The sequence below is a fragment of the Blennius ocellaris genome (assembly GCF_963422515.1).
Source record: "Blennius ocellaris genome assembly, chromosome: 7".
NCBI classification, from domain to species: domain Eukaryota; kingdom Metazoa; phylum Chordata; class Actinopteri; order Blenniiformes; family Blenniidae; genus Blennius; species Blennius ocellaris.
This window is the reverse complement of record NC_137656.1, coordinates 10,714,033-10,738,303: the sequence shown is the minus strand read 5'-3', so window position 1 is coordinate 10,738,303 and position 24,271 is coordinate 10,714,033. Positions and strand designations below refer to the sequence as shown.

At 42.5% G+C, this 24,271-nt stretch overlaps 1 protein-coding gene across 1 annotated transcript in view; it reads left to right on the top strand.

The window, feature by feature from the left end:
• Window positions 1-20,936, top strand: part of commd10 (COMM domain containing 10) — a 62,898-nt gene extending 41,962 nt beyond the window's left edge. Inside the window, exons 6-7 of the mRNA XM_080498946.1 lie at window positions 20,008-20,067; window positions 20,321-20,936. Coding sequence (XP_080355072.1) covers window positions 20,008-20,067; window positions 20,321-20,359 — 99 coding nt within the window. The 3' untranslated portion in view covers window positions 20,360-20,936. The remainder of the gene's footprint in view (window positions 1-20,007; window positions 20,068-20,320) is intronic.
• Window positions 20,937-24,271: the final 3,335 nt, after the last annotated feature.

Genomic DNA, 24,271 nt, shown 5'->3' with positions numbered 1-24,271 from the left:
CGACTTTATAGCCTTTGCCTCCCATCGTACTACCCAGCCAAAACTGTGTTAGGATGGCGTAAGAAATACGACAAGCGGTTGAAATGATTTGACCTGAAATTTTCAACCCGTGGGGCAAATTGTGTCCAAGCATACAATGTATTATAAGGATCTGTTGGAATGAGGGAAAGTGAATTGATGAAAAATTATTCCGGAAAATACAGAGTCAGCTTCAGTTGCAGTTAAAATGACTTTCCTCCTCATATATTCTGCAAAACTAATAATATACCAAAGTGTCAGCCTGATCTTCAGAGTCTGAACCTTAGGCTAATTAATAATCCGATCTGAACAAAGTCTGATCTGTGGATGAAACACAGAGCATAATTTGCAGTCACCTGTGACCACAAAGGACATTGTCTATAAGACAGGCATGCCTGGGTCAGAGATTATGCAAATGCACCAGTAAAATAGTATATATGACCAGTTTCTTTATTCTTTCAAGCTTACGCCTATGTAGTCATGATTCTGTTTGCTGCTTTTCCTCTAAAATTTGCTGGGTCTGGGTCTGTGTTGTGTAACATCCTGGGTGGTAGATTTGATCAAGGCCACTCTATCCAATACTTGTTACTCCACCAAGTCTTGCCACATTTTACAAGTGTCATTGTGACACTCTAAACTTGTACCTGAGGTTTATTATTATTGGAAACTGTGTTGTGTTCAGCAGCACCGAGCACATAAAGAAAGATGGAAAGACAGACCCAGTTAAGAGTGTAGAAAAGGAAGTGAAAGAACAATTGAAACGCCAAGCAACATAAGAAATTTGCAACTGTTCGCTACAAGGGGTGACTTGCAATAGCTTTCTTCAGACAATCAGTTTGAGCTTCTAAGATTGCTCTTGTCATGTCAATGTCGCATTTAACTATTTTGTTTCTTTTTAAATAAGTCACACTGTTACGGTGAAGAGTGAGTGAGTGAATGAGACTTGCAGGCTGGTTTTCATTGTTGTTACTGACGAATGCCTTTGTTTCCCAGATACAAGGCCCAAAGAGTGTGTGAGTGTGTGTGTGTGTGTGTGTGTGTGTGTGTGTGTGTGTGTGTGTGTGTGTGTGTGTGTGTGTGTGTGTGTGTGTGTGTGTGTGTGTGTGTGTGTGTGTGTGTGTGTGTGTGTGTGTGTGTGTGTGTGTGTGTGTGTGTGTGTGTGTGTGTGTGTGTGTCAATGTGCCTGCAGGGGGCCTGTGCACGTATCTGCATGCACGTTGTCTGTCATTGGAGTTCAGTGAGTGGCCCACTGGGTGCAGACAATCCGGGCCTTTGTGTGCGCGTCCTGCTGCCATGTTCTGTACTGTACTGAATGTGCTCTGGGGAGTGAGGCGTGTGAAAATCCCTCCCATGCCCACCTAGACACAGTCAGCTGTGTATCTGTGTGTACGTATTCGTACGAGAAAGACACAGTAGGAGAAAGAGTGTTTGTGTGTGTGTAGGTGTGCGTGCCCTTGTGTGTGTAAGATGGGAAGCGGCGGGTGAAAGAGGACACTCCACTCCGAACAACCACCCTCTATGTTGGACAATATAGAGGGATCTTTTATTATTCTTTTATTTTATTAACTTGGGAACATAATGACCTGGCGATTGACCCCTAGCGGTGTCTGTCTCTCCCTGACTCTTTGTCTGTGTGTCTCTCTGTACAATATTTCATCATGCTTTTAAGTCTCAAAGCATCTTTGGACAGTTATGACAACAAGTAATTTTACATGACGCACCCCGGAATGTTTATTTTGCCAATATTTTAATGAGTGTGATGATGGGCTGAGTGAAAAGCATTGCTATTATCAGTATCAAAGGTCTTTCACACTCTCCTGTTTTTAATTACACTCTCTGATTTTGTGGCTATTCCGATTGAAGCTGTGTGATGGGAGGATGGCACCAGAGCCTGCAAATGAATACCATTGATAATGTATAAATTGTTCAGTATTTAACAGTCATGCTCATAGAGGTACATCAAAACTAATATGAGCATGAATAAGCTGTCAATCAAATGGAGACGAACGAATATTCAGAAGACATAAGTAAAAAAACTGTGGGTGAACTGTGACAGCACAGGCCTTTTAATTAAAAAAATCTTTGGCCATATATATTTTTATGAGCTGTGACTTCCCAAGTTTTTTCACCATTGACACTTCACCGTTTTGGTTTAAGCATCTGGAAAAGTGAACATCTGGAAGTGACAAAGAAATTTTCAAACTGAGATGTCACTCCCAAATCAGACGTTTGCAACATGTATTACCCATGTAAAAAGATTGCTTGTGTCAGGAAGAGATATTGCTTTCTTTCTTAAGGCTCAGATAAAATGACTGCTGAATGACCTGTTTTCATAAACACTCCCCTCCCCTTTGCTTCAATAAGCATTCTGTATTGCCTTCTGTGGTTATGTGTGCCTGATTCTGTGGATCATACATTATCATGATCATACATCGTCGCTCTATAAATAACAGTTCTGTCTTAAGTTAACATGGAACGCATCCAAAGCGGAGGCCAGCGTATAAAAGGCAATAATTAATTACATAGGCAGAAGAGGGAAGTTTCTTCCAGGTTTCAGACCTATAAGGGCTTTTTTCTATCTGTGTTCTGCCTTCCTGTTTCTCTCCCAATGAGTCATATCTGAATGGATCCCCCACATGGAGTCATCATCCTCCTCAGTAAGTCACTGGCACTTGTGTTCAGTTGTGTTGTGCAGCATAGCATGTGAAGATCCGAGTGGCGGATGTGGGAACGGTGCGCTCTGGTGGAAGCCGAGTCATGTCCCATTGTCTACAACCACAACACAGGATGTGGCAGCTCTGAATTTGGGAGGTGGATGGACGGTGCGCACACACACTCATACACACACGCACAAATATTGAATAGGCACACGCACTCTGACTGGACAGACAGGACATAGGTGGACTCATGCATGTCAGACACAACCAATAGGCAAAATATCTCTATTTCTATTCAGTCCACCACTGAGGATGTTATTTGTTTAGCCCCAACAGCTGCCTCCTGCTGCTCACAGTAAATGTCAGGCCTCATCATGACTGACAGACAATTTGCTGCACAATTTAGCTGAGCAGGGTGCTCTGGTGTGTTTAATGCTTTCGCTGTGTGTTTGGCAAGTTTGGTATATCTCTTTCTTTTACAACACCCTTATTGTCTTCTGCCTTCATTTTCAAACTAATGTAGCTAAAATATATGCTTGGTTTCCCTTTCTAATATACAGTATGTAAGGTTCGAGGCCGCCTCTCCTCTCCTCCTCATCCTTCTATCTTTCCATCCTTCCATCTGTTGGCCCTCGCTCTCTTCGGGTATTTGTTTGTGTTTGCGCTGAGCCTTCTTAGAGTATGTAGACATATGCCCCGTTCTCCCTCTAATTGGTTCTCTGTATTCTTGTGGGGATGCAAAGAGACATTGGGAGACTGCAGGCAAAGCTGACTCTTAATAAATGTCAGTCCACAGCGGAGCTACGGATGGACAGTTCACTGATGGGCTGCTTATAAGAAGGCGTCACCTAATGTAAGGAGAGACGGGCGCTGGGGTGAAGGTACAAAGATAAAGAAAAGAAATGCATCAAATAAAAGGGGCTGGCTCTTGATTTGGACGAATAGACAAAAGATACAGAGTATCAGTCTTTCTAACAGGAAGACAGATCCTCGGCAAGACCTCATGTTATTGCATCCTGAGAGATGTGATTGTAGAACAACACGGTGTATGACAGGACTGAGGTCACAGACAAGTAGCAATGTATCAGAGAGTGGACGCATGCAAACTTGATTTGTATCCGCGTTAATGCAGCAGATGGGATTTGCTGCATTAAGGCAGATATAAATTTGTTGGCAGTTCTTACTGGGTATGCGAAAGTCAGAACTAATACCACTTCTTTGTCTGTCCATCAACCATCACATTTATTGATGTGTAGGATTTGCTATATGATGCATAAAGTGAGAAATGGTTAAGGGTATTTGTTATATGAATGTAAATCCCCAAAATCAGCAGTCCGCTGACATTTGTCTTGTATCATTGTAAAAATATCGACTATTATTGTGTTGATGGTGGTAAAAATATCATGTTTATGATCAATTGTTGTGAAAGTGAACTTTTTTCATCCTACTGCATGTGTGTTACTCTTGACCGTGTTCCCCGCTTCAACATTTATGTGTCTTTGATGTTTGTGGTGTCGGGTGGGTGACCTTCGGGAGTCACACATGCATAGCATAAACCGATGTGTCCATGAGTGTCTTCTGCTCACAACAAAGGAAGAAGGCAGAGTCTATTTTTCTTGAGATTGTTCCCATCATCTCCTCTGCTGTAGCAGCACATACTTCACTCTTTAGTTATTCGCTGTGGGTGTTTTTTTGGTTTTTTTTAAAAGTTCAGATGGAATAAAATCTTGATGAAAAGGACAACAAGCAAAGGAAAGCATGTATAGAGGAATGAGGTGTTGTGTTATAAGGAATGTTCAGGCCAGTTCATCACCAGGTGTTAGCTCCAAGTTAAAGAAATGAGTCTGAGTGACATCTGGCCCCCCTATACTCGTCTTTAGGAGGCCCCCCTCTCCATCGTGTCATCGGCATTGTATGTCATAAATCTCACAGAGGTTTGGAAAATAACTTTGCTCCCCTCTCCTTTCCTTTCCTTCCCCTCTATCCGTTTGTGCTCATTTCTGTTATAAATACCAGAAGTGATTGACAGTTTCTAGTGTTTGGCTGTGACAGCTCTTATTTGTTGCAGTCGACAGGCTTTTAGTGAATGGCTGACATTTTGAGGTTCTGTGTCTGTCAGTGTGCAATCGCTACAGGGCAGAGTTTGAGTGGATACCATTGCTTGGTGCCCCCCTTGCAGCATGTATGCACCGAGCATATGTGACTGTTGTTTTGAGTAACTTAGGCCTCAAAGGGTCATGGGAAGATTAAACATAGAAGAGTTTGGAACTGCTTATTTTTGAAGTGTAATGTGCCAATGAAGAACATCAAACAGATGTTTGTTTATGGCTCACTGGAACACTGGAGTTGGCTGTAAAGCCACTGGTCGCAGCAGTGGATGTTTTGCCTCTCGTCCATCCGTTCGTTGATCCTCTTGATAAGTCACGAGACAGAATGCTGCACAAAACCATTTAACGCTCTCGTCCAATTATTTTGTGCTGAAGGTCGCAATTATAGCTACAAGACCATTTATGATGTATATAAAATTCAAAACCAAGCAGAAAACAGAGAAATGCTGCATCTATTAGACATCATGGTGTCCCTCGTGACTTCTGCAGTAAGACCACCCAGTCGCAGACAAGATTCACCAGCTTGTTACACATTTGTAATGCGAGTGTCTCGGTGCCATCAAAAACACATCGTAATGTTGAAGAACTGCCAGGTATTGAAAGTTGAACTTTTCTTTACAGAAGGAGCACACTCAAAAAATATATTCAGATGCCTTTAGAAAAATTGTAACTATGAAAGGGTCAACAAGCTAATAAATCACTTACAACTTCAAACACTTGAACACCGTGACAGGTTTCTGCATAACAGCTGAGCGTTTGAGGTCCCACATTAAATTAATAAAAAAAATATTCTTCTGAGTTTTTTTGGCAACCAAAAAGTTGCATTTTTGAGAAAGAATCACTTTATTTCTCGTGAAAAAAACTCCCTCTATCACCATAATGCACTTTATCCTGTCTGAGCATGTGCAAAAAATTCTAGAAACATGCAAAACAAAGTCCGTCTGGTCACATGGTCTTCATCAGGAGATGGAGTTATCTGAAGCTAAAGGAAAGTTTATGGAAAACAAGCACTTTATTGAAGGAATGACAACAAAACGAAGCAGCAACAAAACAGCTGAGTCAAACTGCCACGAAGCAGTCGACAGCAGACACATTTTTTTTAAATGTAAGACGTCATTACTTTAGTGCTGCTAATGCATGACAAGCCCTGTGAATAAGTGCAGATACTTATGTTATTTACAATCAGGCATCTTTCATCCTGCAATTAGCAGGATTAAAAAGAAAGCAGTCACACATACCTTTACCTCAAATGCATGTTTTTGTAATGAATCCCACGTATGCAGAGGGAAGAAGTAAACCCCACATTTATGAGCCCGCACTGTAACTATTTTTTTTTTTTTTTTTCAAAATTCAACTACAGATAATTTATCATAATGGTTTTGCTTGAACTGATCTTTTGAGTTGTGATTTGTTCTTCTGAGTGTACACATGAGCGCACAGGGGGCATTTTGATTGTTTTATTACATCCGCTAGTCACTGTTTACTCACTTTTTACCCTAAAGTCTAATCTAAATATCTACACTGTGGAATAAATGAAAACACTGATATCTTTCAACTGGAAATTCCACTGCATTTTTCATGGACTGTGACATTTTCAAACTTTTACAGATCAATACAATACTGTGAGAGTCTCATTATGGCTCTCTCCTCTTGTTTGGAAAATGTAGTCAGAAAACTTAATTTATTATTTCAGTTAGTAGATTTTTGTTCAATTAGTGTTCCATAATGAGAAGAAAGCAATCATTCAGTTCCGCCTAATGTTTTAGCAAATGTGCTGTTTTTTTTGTTCGTGTTCTTGGTTTGACCTTTGACCGTCCTCCGGTTCCTCATCACAGTTTTCCTCCTCTGTCGTGAGTCAGGCGGTTCGAGCTGGCAGACGTCAGCAGTGTTGATGAAGCAGGGACAGGTGGACATAAAGACTCACAACATAAAGGAGAAGGCACTGCACCTGCAGTAATGAAGCAAACAACAAAAATCCTTATTGAGACATAAAAATAGAGCTGCGTTTTGACAGCACAGCTGCTTTTGTTTGAATAGTTGTTCCACTGACAGACAGCTATGTAGCTGAAAAAAACATAAACACATAGATCCTCAAGGACGCTAAAAACTCTCCTGCAAGCTAAAGGAACCCACACTTGCCTCAAGAAGTTGTTCTTTTTACACTGATGTTTTAGATGTGTTGTCTTTCGTAGTTATTCATATCTTGCAGAAATAATAAAGTCATATAAACCTTTAGGAATACTCCACCTCGGTTTTTTGTTGTTGTTGTTGTTGGATAGGAATATTACTGGCTGCATTATGCCAGTTGATCTCATGCAATCACTTTCTGGTACACGCTGCCCAGTGTCTTCATTCGACAGTTGTTTGTGCTATCAACTGCATGCATGCCCAGCAAAAGACAAAGATGTGCTCCTTCAGTATCCCTCACGAATCAGCCTTCAGCAAGATGGCAGACTACAGCTCAGACAGCCAGGGAAGCTTGTGAATGTTGGATGGCACAAACAATGAGGAACGCATGGGCAGACAGGTTGGCAGACATGCCCGTATTGTAAGCTGACTGACAAACTGGAGGGCACAGAGATGTTGCCGGAAGCTGGCATACCGTAAGGAGAGAGAGCGGTAGTCAGGCATGCAGACGGAGTTGTTAAACCAGACTGAAAGATAGGGCAACGGTCATTCAGGCAATGGATATGTATATGTGTGGCATAAAGGAAGGTCACAGTGTGCTGCATCTTGTTTTATATTTGATTATCGGATCTTGGATGTTTGGTGAAGCCAAAAAATTCAAAAAAGCAACCAGGAAAAGAGAGGGTGTATTTTTGAGAGGATCGAGTTGCCAAAATCCTACAGCTCGGGCTCCTGTGCAAGTCTACTCTGTTTCTTTTTGTATTTTTGTCTTTCACTGTCAAGTAATCTCTCTTGTCAGCCAGAAGTCGGCGAGCAAGTAGCCCTCGATGTGCTCCACAAACTGTCAAAGAGACATGTGGTGTAGCAAAATCACAGGGGACCCATAATACAGCGTATCCTCTTTCCACAGAGCACCTTGGCCGGTGAAATTACACTAACACTTTCTTTTGATGTTGATTCAAGGGCCGGTCCGGTGTCACCCTGAAAGAATCACAGAGGTTTAGATTCTGGACGTTGGTTTTCACACAGTGTACTGCCAATTTCATTTATATTAATTAAATATTTGGAGTGATGACAGCCCTGAACTGGAGAACATTTTCACCTTTTTGGAAGCAGTACTAATTATAGGGGCATAAATCTGTTTTTAATTTGAAATGATCTTGACTGTCAAAGTCACTGGATTCACAGATGTCGACACATTTGTGGTGTTTCTGATGCCAAAATCTTTCAAAAACATGCATTTTGTGTGATCACTGGTAGAGTAGAGTGCATCTGTTTTTATGTTTTTTTTAAATTCCTTGCACATCATTTTGAAAATTATCATGTTTTTATTATTAGCACTTTGTTATTGTTTTGTCATTTTCTGTCTACAAGGGATGTTTCAATTAGAGACTACAACAAATGGAATATGAAAAGAAAAATATTGTGATAATTGCTGCAGATGGGGATGCAGTGGTCATAGTGAGTACTGGGGCACTTTCCGGTAGCCTGGTGGTTTTTTTTTTTGGTTTTTTTTTAATTAGCATGACGCGAGCTGCTCATCACCAGGCTGACCAAGTGTAAAAGAACAAGGAGGATTGAGTTGAACAGACTCAATAAAGGTAATGAGGCATGACGCTCACTGTCAGCACAGTAATATCCGTTCCATACGTTGTACCTGCCGAAGCGCTTAGTTCGCTGCGATTGGCTCAAGTGTCCTGCGACCGAGAGCTGGGATGAAAGGGGAAAGAGCAAAGATAAATGAATGATATAGTAGCAATAAGAAATGAGGAATCATGTCGTCAAACTTTGAAGAGAATACATTTCAGGTAGTAATTTATAAAAAAAATTTTTTTTAATAAAAATCTATATTTGCCTGCATGGGCTCATGGTACTACATGAGGTCGCAGTGTATAGAGCTACATGTAATTAGCCACATGGGGATTCTGCTGCCTGATGGCCAAGTATGGCTCTTTGGCTGTCCCGAAGTGGTCTGTGTCAAGACAGTGAGACATCATGAATGAATAAAAATCACTGTACAGCTCTTGTTCTTCCAGGTGTCCCTTTACATTTGTTATTCAGTCAAAGCTCATCATTAAAAGATTGATTAGAATCTGACTGTAGTGTTCAAACAATGCGTGAACACGAAAATATTTGTGCTTGAGTCAAAGTTGAAGCGATGCACAGGAATTAGTACAGCTGTGGCTTAGTTGGTTGAGCAGACCGTTTTCCAATAGTGAGATTTAGAGTTCAGTCCTCCATCTCGTACTGACCAACGCCAGAATCTCCTTGAACACATAATTGATCCCAATGGAACTGAAGCATTGGTGTGAGTGACTGTGAATAACAAAGTAAAGCAGTTTGGGACTACTGAAGTTGTGGGAAAAGCATTGTATAAGTGCGTCTATGCATATTCTCATTTGTCCAGGGAGGAGGCATCTCAACGCAAATTGAATTAGTCTAACTGGACTTAGAGATATGGATGCTTCATCAGTTTATGATGTTAACTCGTGTAGGCTAACTGGATGAAGTCAATGGTGGGAAGCTCAAATATTGAAACTGTTTGGATGTGTCAACCAGGCTGTAGTTTGTTAATTGACTAAGGGTTGTATGGTGACTCTTTCTGTATGGATTGGCCAAAGCACCCAGGGTGTGGCTTGTTGATACTATTGTGTTCTAATGACTTTCAACGTGGTCATCGGAGTCAGATGAGGTGAAATGGGGCTCGAATGATGTCATGTGTGATTGACCATGACTTATTGAAGTGGGATTTTTTTTTTTTTTTAAATGAAATTTCTTTGACAGAGAAGAAAGTACAATGTTAGAAATGAGGGACAGATTGCTGCATAAACCTTCTCCTGGTTTTCCACTTTCAAGTAGTTGGCTTTGTTTACCCCTCGAACCACCTGTCTTCTCTGTCCAGAGTTTGTACATTGCTGTCTTCAAAAGACTATTCCTTGAGATGTGAATATTCGTCTGAATCCACATCTATCTGAAGAATAACTTCTTCTGTGTTGAGCCATACCTTTGTGTAATGGTTGTTTGGTTTCACCAATATTAAGGCAATTACCCTGCTGCATCTTATGTTATACTCCAAATTGCTTTTCTCAGAATATGGTGCGCAGCCCTAGGAATGTACTAGTTTCTGTCTATGTGTGCCCTGGTCTTAAAGACACCAGGATGTGATGTTTGTTGACTCGCTTCAATTTGTCAGAAGCACCCAACACGTGTTGTTGCGTTTGCTTTCTCTTCCCTCTTCACCCCCCGTGTCGTTCCTCTTTCTTGAGCATTCTGTTCTTTTCCTCGACGTCCAGCTGAGGTTACAAAGGTTTCTAAGTATTTCCCTTAGTTGTGTGTGTTCCTTTGTGAGTTTAAGTACCGGTAGGTCTTTAAGCAGCTGTGTGTTGCCGTGTTCTTTTAACACCCAGTTTTTGTTCCAATGGGTGGTGAAATTGAAAAAAGCTGGTATTGGCCCATATTTGGGTTTTCGATACACCTCAGTGTACATCACAGTTTCAGAAAGGCCGGTGGTTGTTGTAGACATCTTTCCTCGGAAATTTGAAGTCATTGTCTAAAAACCTGCTGCACCTCCTTGATTTTGAGTTTGAAACACGTCATCTACTTATCTGTACCAGTACCGGGAAGATGTGCCTTTGTATGAGTTTAAAGTCTTGTGGTATAAATGCCTACAAAGGCCACACTTTGTAGTCCATTTCAAGAATGTCATTCAATTCAGTAGGGTAAAGACCTTTATGATACTGCTGTCCTTGCTCAGGGAAGTCACCACTGTCTTGGATGGAAACGTTAGATGAGGAAGTCTTAGCACTGGTCAGGATTGCTGACATCTTGAGCCACAGCTCTTTGGCTTCAGATTCATTTAGGTAGTTTTCCTTTATAATTAATTCAGTCGCTGCAATGAGCTATAAGTTAAGTAATGTTATTATTAATTATGTCATCATTAAGTAAGATTGAATCCCAAACAGAACTTTATTTAAGGTGGCAATTAGATCAGACACCATGGTTACAAGTGACTGCCACCCCTGATTTTAACTCAGTGATTGAAGAAAGTGCCAACAGTTTCTCATCTTTGAGACTCATCTGATTAAAAAAAAACAAACATTGAGGATGTTTTTTCATTCTTTATAAAGACACAGGACAGCCAATCTAAATGGCACTGTGTATGCACAACACACTCCAGGAGCTGTAATAGTTTTCTTCAGGACAGACAAACACACCACAAACTTTAGAAGATCGATTGGCACGCCATGTTATTTTAAAATATCTTCAAACATCAGATGGCTTTAAAATGTAATTTCCTGTTCAGTCTTCGAACGTATACATCACACTGGTATACTTATAATATTTTTGCGTCCTTTGGAATAAACCTATATTTTTCTGTCCACAACTTTATTTGATTGACATTATCTGAAAAGGTTCAAGTTGTTTGTTGTTCTATATTCTGATGTTGCTCGTCCTCTTTGGCGTGGACATGCCTGCTTTTTACATCCTGTATGGAACATCCAGGAGGGCTTCATAAATGGATGAAAATGTCCACCTTATGTTGTTTTTCCAGGTGCTTTGACACTTTGTACAAAATATAATCCTGCTTTGTTGGGTGCGATGTAAATCCCAAGAGGCTGCACTGTCGATGGCTTGAGTATCGTCACAAACAGCGGGAGCCCACAGATCTGCCAACAGAATGTTTGTTGAATTATTATATCTGTGAGGTGTTGAGGTATTGTTTACATTATTTCATTAAAGAAACACTTATTTATATTGTTAAAGGTGTTTTTCTAAGGACAGAAAAGAAATTCCCAAGTTTTGTTCATGTGTCTTTGAAAATATTGTCTTTTTTTGTTGTATTTTGAATTTCTCTACAGATGACTTATCAATGCGAACCAGACTCCTGCTCCGGGAATACAAGGACCGAACAGCCCTCAACAAGGGACCCCGGACTCCGTACTCCCGGAGCACCCCCCACAGGACATCTCGGGGGACGCGGTCGAACGCCTTCTCCAGATCCACAAAACACATGTGGACTGGTTGGGCGAACTCCCACGAACCCTCAAGCACCTGGCGGAGGGTATAGAGCTGGTCCAGTGTTCCACGACCAGGACGAAAACCGCATTGTTCCTCTTGGATCCGAGGTTCGACTAACGGCCGGACCCTCCTCTCCAGTACCCTGGAATAGACTTTCCCGGGGAGGCTGAGGAGTGTGATCCCTCTGTAGTTGGAACACACCCTCCGATCCCCCTTCTTAAAGAGAGGGACCACCTCCCCGGTCTGCCAGTCCAGAGGTACTGTCCCCGCCCGCCACGCGATGTTGCAGAGACGAGTCAGCCACGACAGTCCCTGCACATCCAGAGATTTAAGGAACTCTGGGCGAATCTCATCCACTCCCGGTGCCTTGCCACCGAGGAGCTTCACAACAACCTCGGTGACTTCAGCTTGGGAGATGGACGAGTCCACCTCTGAGAACCCAGTCTCTGCTTCCTCAATGGAAGACGTGGTGGTGGGATTGAGGAGGTCCTCGAAGTATTCCTTCCACCGCCCAACAATGTCCCCAGTTGAGGTCAACAGCTCCCCACTTCCACTGTAAACAGTGTTGGTGGAGAACTGCTTCCCCCGCCTGAGGCGCCGGACGGTTTGCCAGAATTTCCTCGAGGCCGACCGAAAGTCCTCCTCCATGGCCTCTCCGAACTCCTCCCAGACCCGAGTTTTTGCCTCCACCACAGCCCGGGCTGCGGCTCGCTTGGCCTGCCGGTACCTGTCGATTGCCTCGGGAGTCCTATGAGCTAACAGTGCCTGGTAGGACTCCTTCTTCAGCTTGACGGCATCCCTTACTTCCGGTGTCCACCACCGGGTTCGGGGATTGCCGCCACGACAGGCGCCAGAGACCCTGCGGCCACAGCTCCGAGCAGCAGCTTCGACAATGGAAGTGGAGAACATGGTCCACTCGGACTCAATGTCTCCAACCTCCCTCGGAATCTGTGAGAAGCTCTCCCGGAGGTGGGAGTTGAAGGCTGCGCGGACGGAGGGCTCGGCCAGATGTTCCCAGCAGACCCTCACAACACGTTTGGGCCTGCCGAGTCTATCCGGCCTCCTCCCAGTCCAGCGCATCCAACTCACCACCAGGTGGTGATCAGTTGACAGCTCTGCCCCTCTCTTTACCCGAGTGTCCAAGACACGCGGCCAGAGATCAGATGACACGACCACAAAGCCTATCATTGACCTCCGGCCTAGGGTGTCCTGGTGCCATGTGCACTTATGGACACCCCTGTGCTCGAACATGGTGTTCGTTATGGACAAGCTGTGACTGGCACAGAAGTCCAATAACAGAACACCACTCGGGTTCAGATCGGGGAGGCCGTTCCTCCCAATCACCCCCTTCCAAGTCTCACTGTCATTGCCCACGTGGGCGTTGAAGTCCCCCAGGAGAACAATGGAGTCCCCAGTTGGGGCACTATCCAGCACCCCTCCCAGGGACTCCAAGAAGGTTGGGTACTCTGAACTGCTGTTCGGTGCATAGGCCGAGACAACAGTCAGAGACCTGTCCCCTACTTGTAGGCGTAGGGACGCAACCCTCCCGTTCACCGGGGTGAACTCCAACACGTGGCGGCTGAGCTGTGGGGCAATAAGCAAGCCCACTCCAGCCCGCCGCCTTACACCGCGGGCAACTCCAGAGAAGTGGAGTATCCAGCCCCTGTCGAGGAGCTGGGTTCCAGAGTCCAAGCTGTGAGTGGAGGTGAGCCCGACTATATCTAGCCGGTATCTCTCAACCTCCCTCACAACCTCCGGTTCGCAGGAGTCTGGTTCGCATTGCCGGCAGTAAGTCGGACCTGTTTCCTGTGCACGTTGGCCTCCGGCAGTGGTGTCCTTTGTCACCGGTTCTGTTCATCATATATATGGACAGAATTTCTATGCACAGCCGGGGGCCGGAGGGGGTCCGGCTTGGGGACCACAGAATCTCATCTCTGCTATTTGCGGATGATGTGGTTCTGTTGGCCCCATCAAGCCTGGATCTCCAGCGTGCACTGACACGGTTCGCAGCCGAGTGTGAAGCAGCTGGGATGAGGATCAGCACCTCTAAATCCGAGGCCATGGTTCTCGACCGGAAAAAGGTGGCTTGCCCCCTCCAGGTCGGTGGAGTGCTCTTGTCCCAAGTGGAGGAGTTTAAGTATCTTGGGGTCTTGTTCACGAGTGGGGGAAAGATGGAGCGTGAGATCGACAGGCGGATCGGTGCAGCGTCTGCAGTTATGCGGACGTTGTATCGGTCCGTCGTGGTGAAGAAGGAGCTGAGCCAAAAAGCGAAGCTCTCGATTTACCGGTCGATCTTCGTTCCTACCCTCACCTATGGTCATGAACTATGGGTCATGGCCGAAAGAACGAGATCCCGGATACAAGCGGCTGAAATGAGCTTCCTCCGTAGGGTGGCTGGGCGTACCCTTAGAGATAGGGTGAGGAGCTCAGTCACCAGGGAGGAGCTCGGAGTAGAGCCGCTGCTCCTCCACATCGAGAGGAGCCAGCTGAGGTGGCTCGGGCATCTATTTCGGATGCCCCCCGGACGCCTCCCGAGGGAGGTGTTTCGGGCATGTCCCTCCGGTAGGAGGCCTCGGGGCAGACCCAGGACACGCTGGAGGGACTATGTCTCTCGGCTGGCCTGGGAACGCCTTGGGGTGCCACCGGAGGAGCTGGAGGAAGTGTCTGGGGCGAGGGAAGTCTGGGCTACTCTGCTCAGACTGCTGCCTCCGCGACCCGGCCCCGGATAAAGCGGTAGCCAATGGATGGATGGATGGATGACTTATCAATTTCTTCCTGAGATTTAAAAAGGTTCATTTTGTACTCTTGGTTGTTGAAGAGAGATTTTCCATGTTTTTTTTTTTTGTCTGCATTGAAAAACTCATTAAATAACCTTGTAGCCAGTCCAAGTCTCTTCTTTTGGAAAATCCAAATCTGGCCACTGTGCTACAAAAGCTCCTAACATCTTCACAATTTCTGAGATTTCTTTGTCTAAAGCTACTTTCTGTCTCTGAGTGTTTTCACTTTGTGCTTCCGTTTGCCTCTCGCTGCGAAGCTCATTCGTTCCCTCTCCTCCTTTTGTGTCTCAATTCTTTGTCGTCTTTAAATTGTTGGTTCTCTCATTTTCAGCTCCCCTTTTTCAATTTTATTATTCAAAAGTTACCAAAGAAATCACTTTCTGTCAAGTTACGAGAACAAAATTAAGTATTTTGCATCGAAGCGCCACTTTACTGTTTGTGTGTGTGTGTGTGTGTGTGTGTGTGTGTGCGTGTGTGTGTGTGTGTGTCCAATAATTGATAAAGAGTGCCTTTTTGCCTCCACTCAGTCCCCATTCATAGGGACTCCTTCTATAAGCTTACTACAGCTTTATGTCACTGTTGTCCTATAGAAATGTATATAACTAATTCCAGTTATCCCTTGATGAGATAAAAACAGTGCTCATTTAAAGCATTTTTTTTAAATAACTGAATTACTTGATTGCTTCATTCCTGAGAAAACCAAACCTTTAAAGGTTGAATTTTATAAATTCCCAAGTTTTGTTCATGTGTCTTTGAAAATATTGTCTTTTTTTGTTGTATTTTGATTTTCTCTACAGACGACTTATCAATTTCTTCCTGAGATTTAAAAAGGTTCATTTTGTACTCTTGGTTGTTGAAGAGAGATTTTCAATGTTTTTTTTTTGTTTGCATTGAAAAGCTCATTAAATAACCTTGTAGCCAGTCCAAGTCTCTTCTTTTGGAAAACCAAAATCGTTTTTAACTTTTCAATGAAGAAATCACATCTATGTGATGCCACATCAGAAAGACGAACTCTATCAGGTTAAGCAGGAACAAGACCAAGTCACGCTGCCTTCACGCTATTGACTCTGTAAGGCTGTGAAAAGAAACTGGATCTGTTAGACAGATTTCACTTGACAATGACACAAGATAGAGAGTAAGGGGGTCAACAAAGTTCACTCAATATCTACCTCACAAAGCAGCCAAGGTGTGGAGCAGCTCTCACTCAATAACAGATGTCAGTCTTCTGTTGACACAAGAGAGAAAAATATCAAAACTGGTGCGAGAGCATTTTGATGTTTTGCTCAATTAAACTTTTATGTGCTTGTTTCTTTAGATAAAAAGTCAAGCGAACACTTTGGAAGTGGGATGCATCCTCTGGGTTCATTAAATATATGTGCCAAACTCATTCTAATCCATCTAGTTCCAGCTCAAGTGTTTGACTCCTCTTTGGATCACATAGAAGGAAAAAGAAACCTGGTCGCACTGGATCATCCATCAATTTGTCCTCTGGATTATGTAATCCCACTTAAAGTCGCAGTGGATTCGATCTGATGCCAGCCGACTGCTGCTGAAGCCAGGTTGCATACTAGATACCGTGAAACTGCTACAGGCATTTTAGAGTCAAAATTCAAGGTTTTTTTATTTGTCATTTAAGTTGTACTGAGTACAAGAAAAGGAAATAGTGTACTCCTTATATCAAACATATGTTTTTGAACTGCAGGAAAGTAGAAAGCCCAGACAAACCATAAATGCATGTTTTTGGACTGCATGAAAATACCCAGTGTTAGTAAAACTTTTAGTGTTGGCACTCCAGAAATGTACTTAATAATCTTTGACAGAAAAGCTATAATGAATGTAAAATCAGTTATAATAATTTTACTTTGATTTATTTGTGTTCCTTGTTTTACATAAATTTAATTAACATTAGTAACAATTTAAACACTGCTATCTGGGTTTTTTTTTGTCTGTCGGATTTTCTTGTTTGGTGGGTTTTACTCTTTCAGACACATTATTGTTTATAGTACTGCCTGAAATTAATGCTGAAGTTGTTCAAATGATTTTGCTTTAGGTGTCCACAGGCATCACCACTGTGCTGTCCTCATGTTAAGTTAGTGTGTAATCCCTGAAGAGCATCCGCTCCCAGACTTTCTTGTCTCATCAAGGGAACTGTTCAAGTTAACATTGTCAAAAGCCATTAAGCGTGTGCTGAGAGCTGCTACAGGACATTTAGTCCCAGATCTCAGTGGCTATTGAAGAAAAAACATGGAGAACTTTTCTGGATTTCTCCAGTGTTTCTTTTGTTTGTTGATTCTCACACGTGTGTTGGGCATCCCTCAGTGTGTAGCCTATATAACAACATAGTAATTCAGTATGTAGTGCATATGGTACGGCACATCCAAGTGAATTTGTGATCAACTAGTTAATCTGGTTCTCTCTATCTTGGCACAGAGACTGACAACACATGTATGTTTATGTGTGCGTTCTGGTTGTATGATGATGATGAGGATGATGCATCTTATCCCCATTAGTGTTAGCCTAGATCTGTCAGAGCTTTGTTGGGTTACTGCCTGGCGATATCTGAACCCCGAGGAACAATGTGATAATGTGATGGGCTACACACACACACACACACACACACACACACACACACACACACACACACACACACACACACACACACACACACACACACACACACACACACACACACACACACACACACACACACACACACACACACACACAAGCACTTCCTTGAAGAGCATTTCAGAAAATACTGTCAATCTCACTCTCACATAAGCACCAACACACACGAACACACTTTCATCTGTAACCCCGGTGTAACAGACAGGAAGAGTTGCAGTCTGTTTGTTGTCTTCACATTTTAGTTTCAGAGTTGTGATCGACACCACTTTTCACACACTCACACTGCATTGTGGTTGCACTGTGTCTCACCTCTGTCAGATAATAATAGAGACAACTCAGCTGCTTGACAGACGTTCATTCCTATTCTTCACGGTAGGTTAGAGGGGGCATCGTGACCCAAACAAACTGAAGACTATTACCCTAAATGAATCACCACGCAGCGCTAGTTTTTCCTCATTATAGCTTTTGCTACACTGGAGATCAATATAAAAAGACTTGTGTCAACTGAGACACAGATGAGTGCTGCTGGAAGCACACAGGATGTTCAACACATTTTTTATTTGATACCAAATCATTTCCTTCTTTCCTCTGAGCAATAGCCACCTTGCTGATCTACATCCGTGCTATTTTTTTTGTCGTATCTCACTCAGCAATGACTTAAATAGTTGTCTTGTTACCTGTTGTGACGTCCTGGCAGCACTCCCTCCACTATAGCTAAATCCAAGCCTGTCCCACTTTTGCCTGTGTTGTGGAGTCGCTTTGCAAGTGTTGGGGTATTTGTCACGAGATAACAGGTCTCTGTGCTTTCCTTTAAAAACTTTTAACATGGCTTTTAATGATATCTCTGTCATTAATTTGCCGTGACACATGGCCTCCCTCTACCCACCCAATCAGCCAGCCAACCAAGCAGCTTCAATCCCCCCCTGAGCTTCGCTTCGTCTCTAAGCGCTGAACTGCAGGGAGGAGAGTTGCAGTCGAGTGCACAATCAGAGAAATCTCAGGGAGAGGTGGAGTTTTCTGCCTTCAGCAAGTGTTTCTGTCTTTTATTTGTTTGGTTTTTTTTGTCTGTCCTTTATTCTTTCTTTTCCCCCCTCTCCTCAGTTAGTACAAGGAGTTCAGCACTATTATCAGCATTCAGGAGACCAACACTGAGTGCACTTTGGAAGACCGACCTTCCCATTCTGTGCTACCATTTTATGTATTATAGCTATTTTCCCATTGATAGCCGATGATAAAGTGGTGCACCATTACACTCACGGCTCGATTATTGTTCAGTCTCCGATGGGGTGATGATGAAGGTGATAGTGATGGTTGTCCTTTTTGTGTTTGGCTCCGAAGACTGACTTCCCTCGATAGTTTATCAAGCTTGTGTCTCGTAAAAAAGAACGAGACACAAGTAAGCCAATAATAAAAATATGATGCACAAGTAAGTTGTCATTCAAGAATTTACTTGATGAGCGAAAAAGACACAAATTCAGCAAACTTGTTGGTAAATTTTAATTACCGACTGCTTCTCCATAAAACATGAAATACATTATCCTTAGTTTTGTTTTGTTTTTTATCAACAAGTGAGACTCAGTCAGACAAGACTGAGTCTATTTAAGAGCTTCGTGATGAATCAGAATTCATTCAGTCACAGTATTTGACACAAGTAAAGTTTTTCAGTTCAGACTCATTTTGGAAGGTAAATACATCTATAGATCTATAAATATAATACATCTTTGTTTAATTAATACATGAATATAAAAATAGCATCAAATGATAGAGCCATTATGCTTTCTGTGTGTCCATCAGCTGTACTTTCATTCATAAGCCACTGTTTGTCTTGCTTTCAAAATAGAGTTCCACATTTTTCTCAAACTCAACATGTAGTTGCTCTCACTCCAAAAGTTATTTGATTAAATTCTAGTGGACAAAAGTTGTCTCGCAACCGGTCTTCTCATCCTGTGTCATGGATGTAATATGTGATATGTTTAACATAAAGCAATCAATAACATCAACTCTATCAGGTTGGTGTTACATCTAAAAGGACTGTAACTATGCTTTAAGCATGTAAATGGCAAATATTTTAGCTTTGTAAAGACAATTTAACTCGGTACTTATTGTCAAGCACACTTGTTTACGGTTAAAATCCACATTTCGTTGAGGCGTTTCAGTATTGTTTTACCTCTTACGTATCCACTATGTTTGTTCATCATATCTAATGGGAAACTTCCCTTTCTTCACAGATTACACATATTCACATACCGAAGTCTTTCAAACCTTTAAAGACTTGCACATGTGTTTTGATGTGATGATTCTTTCTCGTTTCATACCTAGTTACATAAAGATTCAATTGTTGCTGCCAACTTTAACTTTATAAAAGTGAGCCAGCAGTGAAACTGTTTTCTTTCTTTAGGTTAGTGGACAGTGATTTTTCCTCGGCTTATTTTTAAACACTCTGATGGAGGAAACTTTGTGGATAGTGCATAGTGGCCAGAGAGAAGTAATAATTAATGAAGGTTTTTAGAGAAAGCACTAGGAGTCTCAGTGAATACTTTTACGCATATGCTCTTATTGCTGCTTTCCCTCTATGTTCTGTTGTGTTTCTATATGTCTGAACTTGGTTCTCGCAGGTTGTTTGCTCCGATGGCTCTCCCTAACTTGGTCTTGCTTTTTCCTCTCTTTCTTCAGGTCCAGGAAAATGTCTTTGTTGAGTTTAACCACCAGGAGCTGCTTGACTTCTACAACAAGGTCCGTTTTTGTGTATTGTTCATATAATCTTAATACACACTGTGTGATTTTCCCAACTGAGACACTTCGGCCCAACAAAATACATCTGACAATCTGTCGTCTTCATACATTGACACATTTTGTTGGCTTCTTCTCCACTTTCTCTTTTGCAAACAATTGTTCCATCTTTGTTTATGCGTTTGTGTGTGTGTGCTGCAGTTGTTCAGTGCTGTATCTTTTTCCAACTCTAAACATTTTGTTTTCTTTATTTCAGCTCGAAACCGTGCAAGGACAGTTGGACTCCCTAACTTGATGCCTGGTGGTTTTTGTGTATACACACACACACACACACACACACACACACACACACACACACACACACACACACACACACACACACACACACACACACACACACACACACACACACACACACACACACACACACACACACACACACACACACACGCGCGCTGTTTGACAACTGGAAACTCTTCTTTCGTTCTTGTGCTGACTCATTAAAGTGTCAAGTTTGAAGGCATGTTTTTTTTTTTCTCCTTTGAGCTCCACTGAATCCAGGTTTGCACTTGTTACTGAGAGATCGCTGTCGGGATCCTGATCGTGTTCAATTTCAAACAGTGAGAAATGATTGTCTATGTTGTCAATGATAATTGTGCTTAATCACTTTCCTTTATTACGTTTTCTCACTCATAGATGATTTAAATGTGCCTGAAGTCAATTCCTTAAGAGTCTCATTTGTAACAATAGACAAAGAAAACATGGGAGATTAAATGTCAAAATGTTATGTGATTTGAAACAGATTAATTTTGTAACATGGACACCGAGTTGCAGTCCATGCAATTCTAATAAAACCTGAAGTCAAAGTGAAATCCATCCAAGCTGTTGTTTTGTAGTGAAGCCTCATTTTTTTCTCATTAGGACCAACTTGGACTTCTGCTTTAACAGATGGGCGATCTGGTATGCACAACCAACCTTGTTTGTATTCATATACCTGTGTCTATATGCAGCTGAGTGGGTTTGTCCTCGTTCATGCTCTTACATAGTGTGTCTTTAAGAAAGCCTCATAAGGAGCTGGTCATGGTACCTTTACTATCTAGTGACCTCACCCATATTTGCACGTGTCCCTTAAACACAGTAGAACTGATGCTTGGAAGGCTGTAAAACAAGCCTGACCTCAGTGAGAGGCTCAGTAACAGGCTTCCTGTGAAGCTTGATGACAAAACATTGATCAGATTCAGGTGTGTCGAACAACAGACACACCTAAAACATGCAGTGCCAGGACTCAGTGCTCCTGCTTTCAAACCCTCTAATGTGATTCCACCTTCTAAAGGTCATATCGGATTTATTGGGAGGGATGAGATCAGAGCATAAACTTCTGCTTCTGCGTCTTCTTTTTCAAACCATGGGCTGGATAAAAGATTGTCTCCCTGTATAGCAATTAAAGATGCTTCCCCAGCAGACCAGACAAATCAACAAAGTCGAAGTCAACTGGAGCTGCTACATCTCTCAGGTCAATAGTGAAACTGATTGTAGGAGTGTGTTTTTTGTTTGAATGCGAGACTTCTTGTATTTCACTATTAAAATACATTGCATGATGCTGGGATCGACAGCATATATCCCTTTCACTTTTCATCATGGCTTCTCTTCATTTGAGGTCATTGTTTGAAGCGGGCACGTTTTCTGATTCCAAATGGAGAAACATGGAAATTCAAGGGTTAACCACCACTTTGTATTTGACCAGAGCACACATGTAAATGTCACCAACATTTCCTGTCCGTCTGATATTTGTTAATTTCTCTTTGAGAAAGGGGAAGCTGAGCATGGTTGAATGTTAAATCAGGTTGCTTGTTTTTGGGGATACACTTGTCAAATCCTACAAGGACACATTCACAGACCACGATAAAGCAAAAAACATTAAATACAATGAGATCCCTCAAAAAGAAGTGAATGTCACAGAGAAGTTTATTCAGAGTACAATTCCTAACCTCCAAACACTTCCAAAAAACCTCACAAATCCATGTACATGTCTTTAGATAAGTGGCAGAAAGGTGCAATGGTTTAATTCTCGGTGTTATTAAAGTACATAACCCCTGCCAGAGTCACTGCTGTAGAATCTTCAAAATTGTTCACAGATTTAGATTTACTTTAAGAAGTTGTTATTCAGTCAGCAAAGAACTTCTCATGTGGTTTTACCTCTGTTTGCATCAAACCTTAACAGGTGGCAAGCTGTGCTAACAGGATAATTGGCACATCGTGGGAACATAAAAATATAAATACGCACTAAACCAAACAAGAAAATCAAACCCACTTCTCCCTTGTAAAATGAATTAACTTTATGATGGGAACCGTGCTCAAGGCTGCCACCCTCAGAGATACCAGAACTATTTAAGTTTGTGTAACTCACCAGGAAAGAGTGGCTGCAGTAAGCTCTCAGTATTCCACACTTTTGGTATTATTTGGAATGAAAAAAATGAAGCTATACCCACGTGACTATATTTCACATTTCAACAAAAATGGCACGACAGCAATGCTGAAAGGAGGAACTGACTCATCGTGGTGACTTGACTGTGACATTGCACCTCTGTCCTCTGATTTATTTAATTTTTTCTTTCTTTCTTTCTTTTTTTTTAAACTCCAATTGACAATTTTTGCCATCAATGCGAAAGCGCCTGCAGCCAGAGGGAGCGCCGTGTTCCACAGCATGGAGAACAGATGGCAAGGCCGAGCAGAGATGGCTGTATGAAAAAAAAAAAGACTCACACACTGAGACTCACACTGAGATCCGGCAGAACACAGCACACACAGTCCCAGTGAGAGCAATAGGATGTGTGTGTGTGTGTGTGTGTGTGTGTGTGTTGGTATGTCTGCAGAGTGGAGTCTCTGCGTGTACTTGTCAAAGCTGTTTACGTGCTATGGTGCGGGTTATGAGGCAAACTAACTCTGGCTGGACACCACGCGGGCATTGACGCTGTTTTTCTTTGCAGACCAGCCAGTCAGGGGGTGTTGTGCTTTTCTAGCTTTAATAAGTCTCTAATGGACTGAGCTCAGTATGTGGCTGTGCTCCTGTTGGGCTTACAGTGCTGGGCCACAGATGACAGACACCGATGGCTGCCTTCAAGGCTACACAAAAGCTCACAAACACTTGATACCAGTTTTTTTTTAGTTTTTTTTTTGCTACCATCAAAGCTGGACCAATTTACATCTTTATTTTTTTCGTATGCATGGCTTAAGTGGGTGTTCTCCAACATTTAGTAGTGACTTCATCAACCCCCTTGTGACTGACTGCAGATAGGGAGGCTCTTCTGGGTCATGTCCCTGATATTCAGGAGAACAGGATCGTAAAAAGTTGGTTGTTGTCTCAATTTCAGTCGTCTTGGTGGGAAAGCACTGCTGGTGCTGGTGACTGTTCACCAGTGCAAACTCGCATGTGAGAAATGGACTGATCGCCATCTGAAAGCCCCACATGGCTCTCCACTGACAAATACAGCCATTCAAAGGTTTCCACTGAAGTGAGTTGATGTCGAGCTTCTTTGACAGAAAGCTAGCACCAAGCATGGGGATGACGTTCATCTGTCGGTCACTCTGTCATCCTGGTTTTTTTTTCTCTCATATGTATCATGAGTTTCCAAAGCTAAAAGAAGAAAAAAAAACCATGATGTTTCTTTGTTCCAAGACATTGCACCACTTTAAGTCAAAGCGTTAAGTGCACATTTCAAAGGCTCCTGGTGGCACATTCAAACTTTTTCTTGTCTGTGCTGTCAAAGACAAAGTTTGCTTTTAAGCACTCCACATAAACTTAGTACCTCTGCAGCCTCCTTCTGAGATTCTCATCTTTTTACAGTGAAGTGCCTTACAATTAAAAGTCGTGTTCCTCAAAGTAGATAACGGATCATGAGTGATGGGGCGATGGATCAAGATGTCGGCCACCCTTGAGAGGTCTCCTATACATCAAATCAGAAAAAGTGTTGGGGGTTGGCCCAGGAACCCTTGGCTTGTGGTCCCGGTGGAGAACCAGTGGGACGTTTGGGCTTCTCTACTTTCCCCGACTCCAAACTAGACCCAGTTGGGGACAAGATGTCGGGTGGATGGTTCAGTAACCATTGTGGTTTAAGAGTTTAAACATTTAATGTGAATGATTTCATTTAGACAAAGAAGCAATATATTTACGTCTGTGTCCTACAGTGGTTTTTTGAGGCCACTGCTT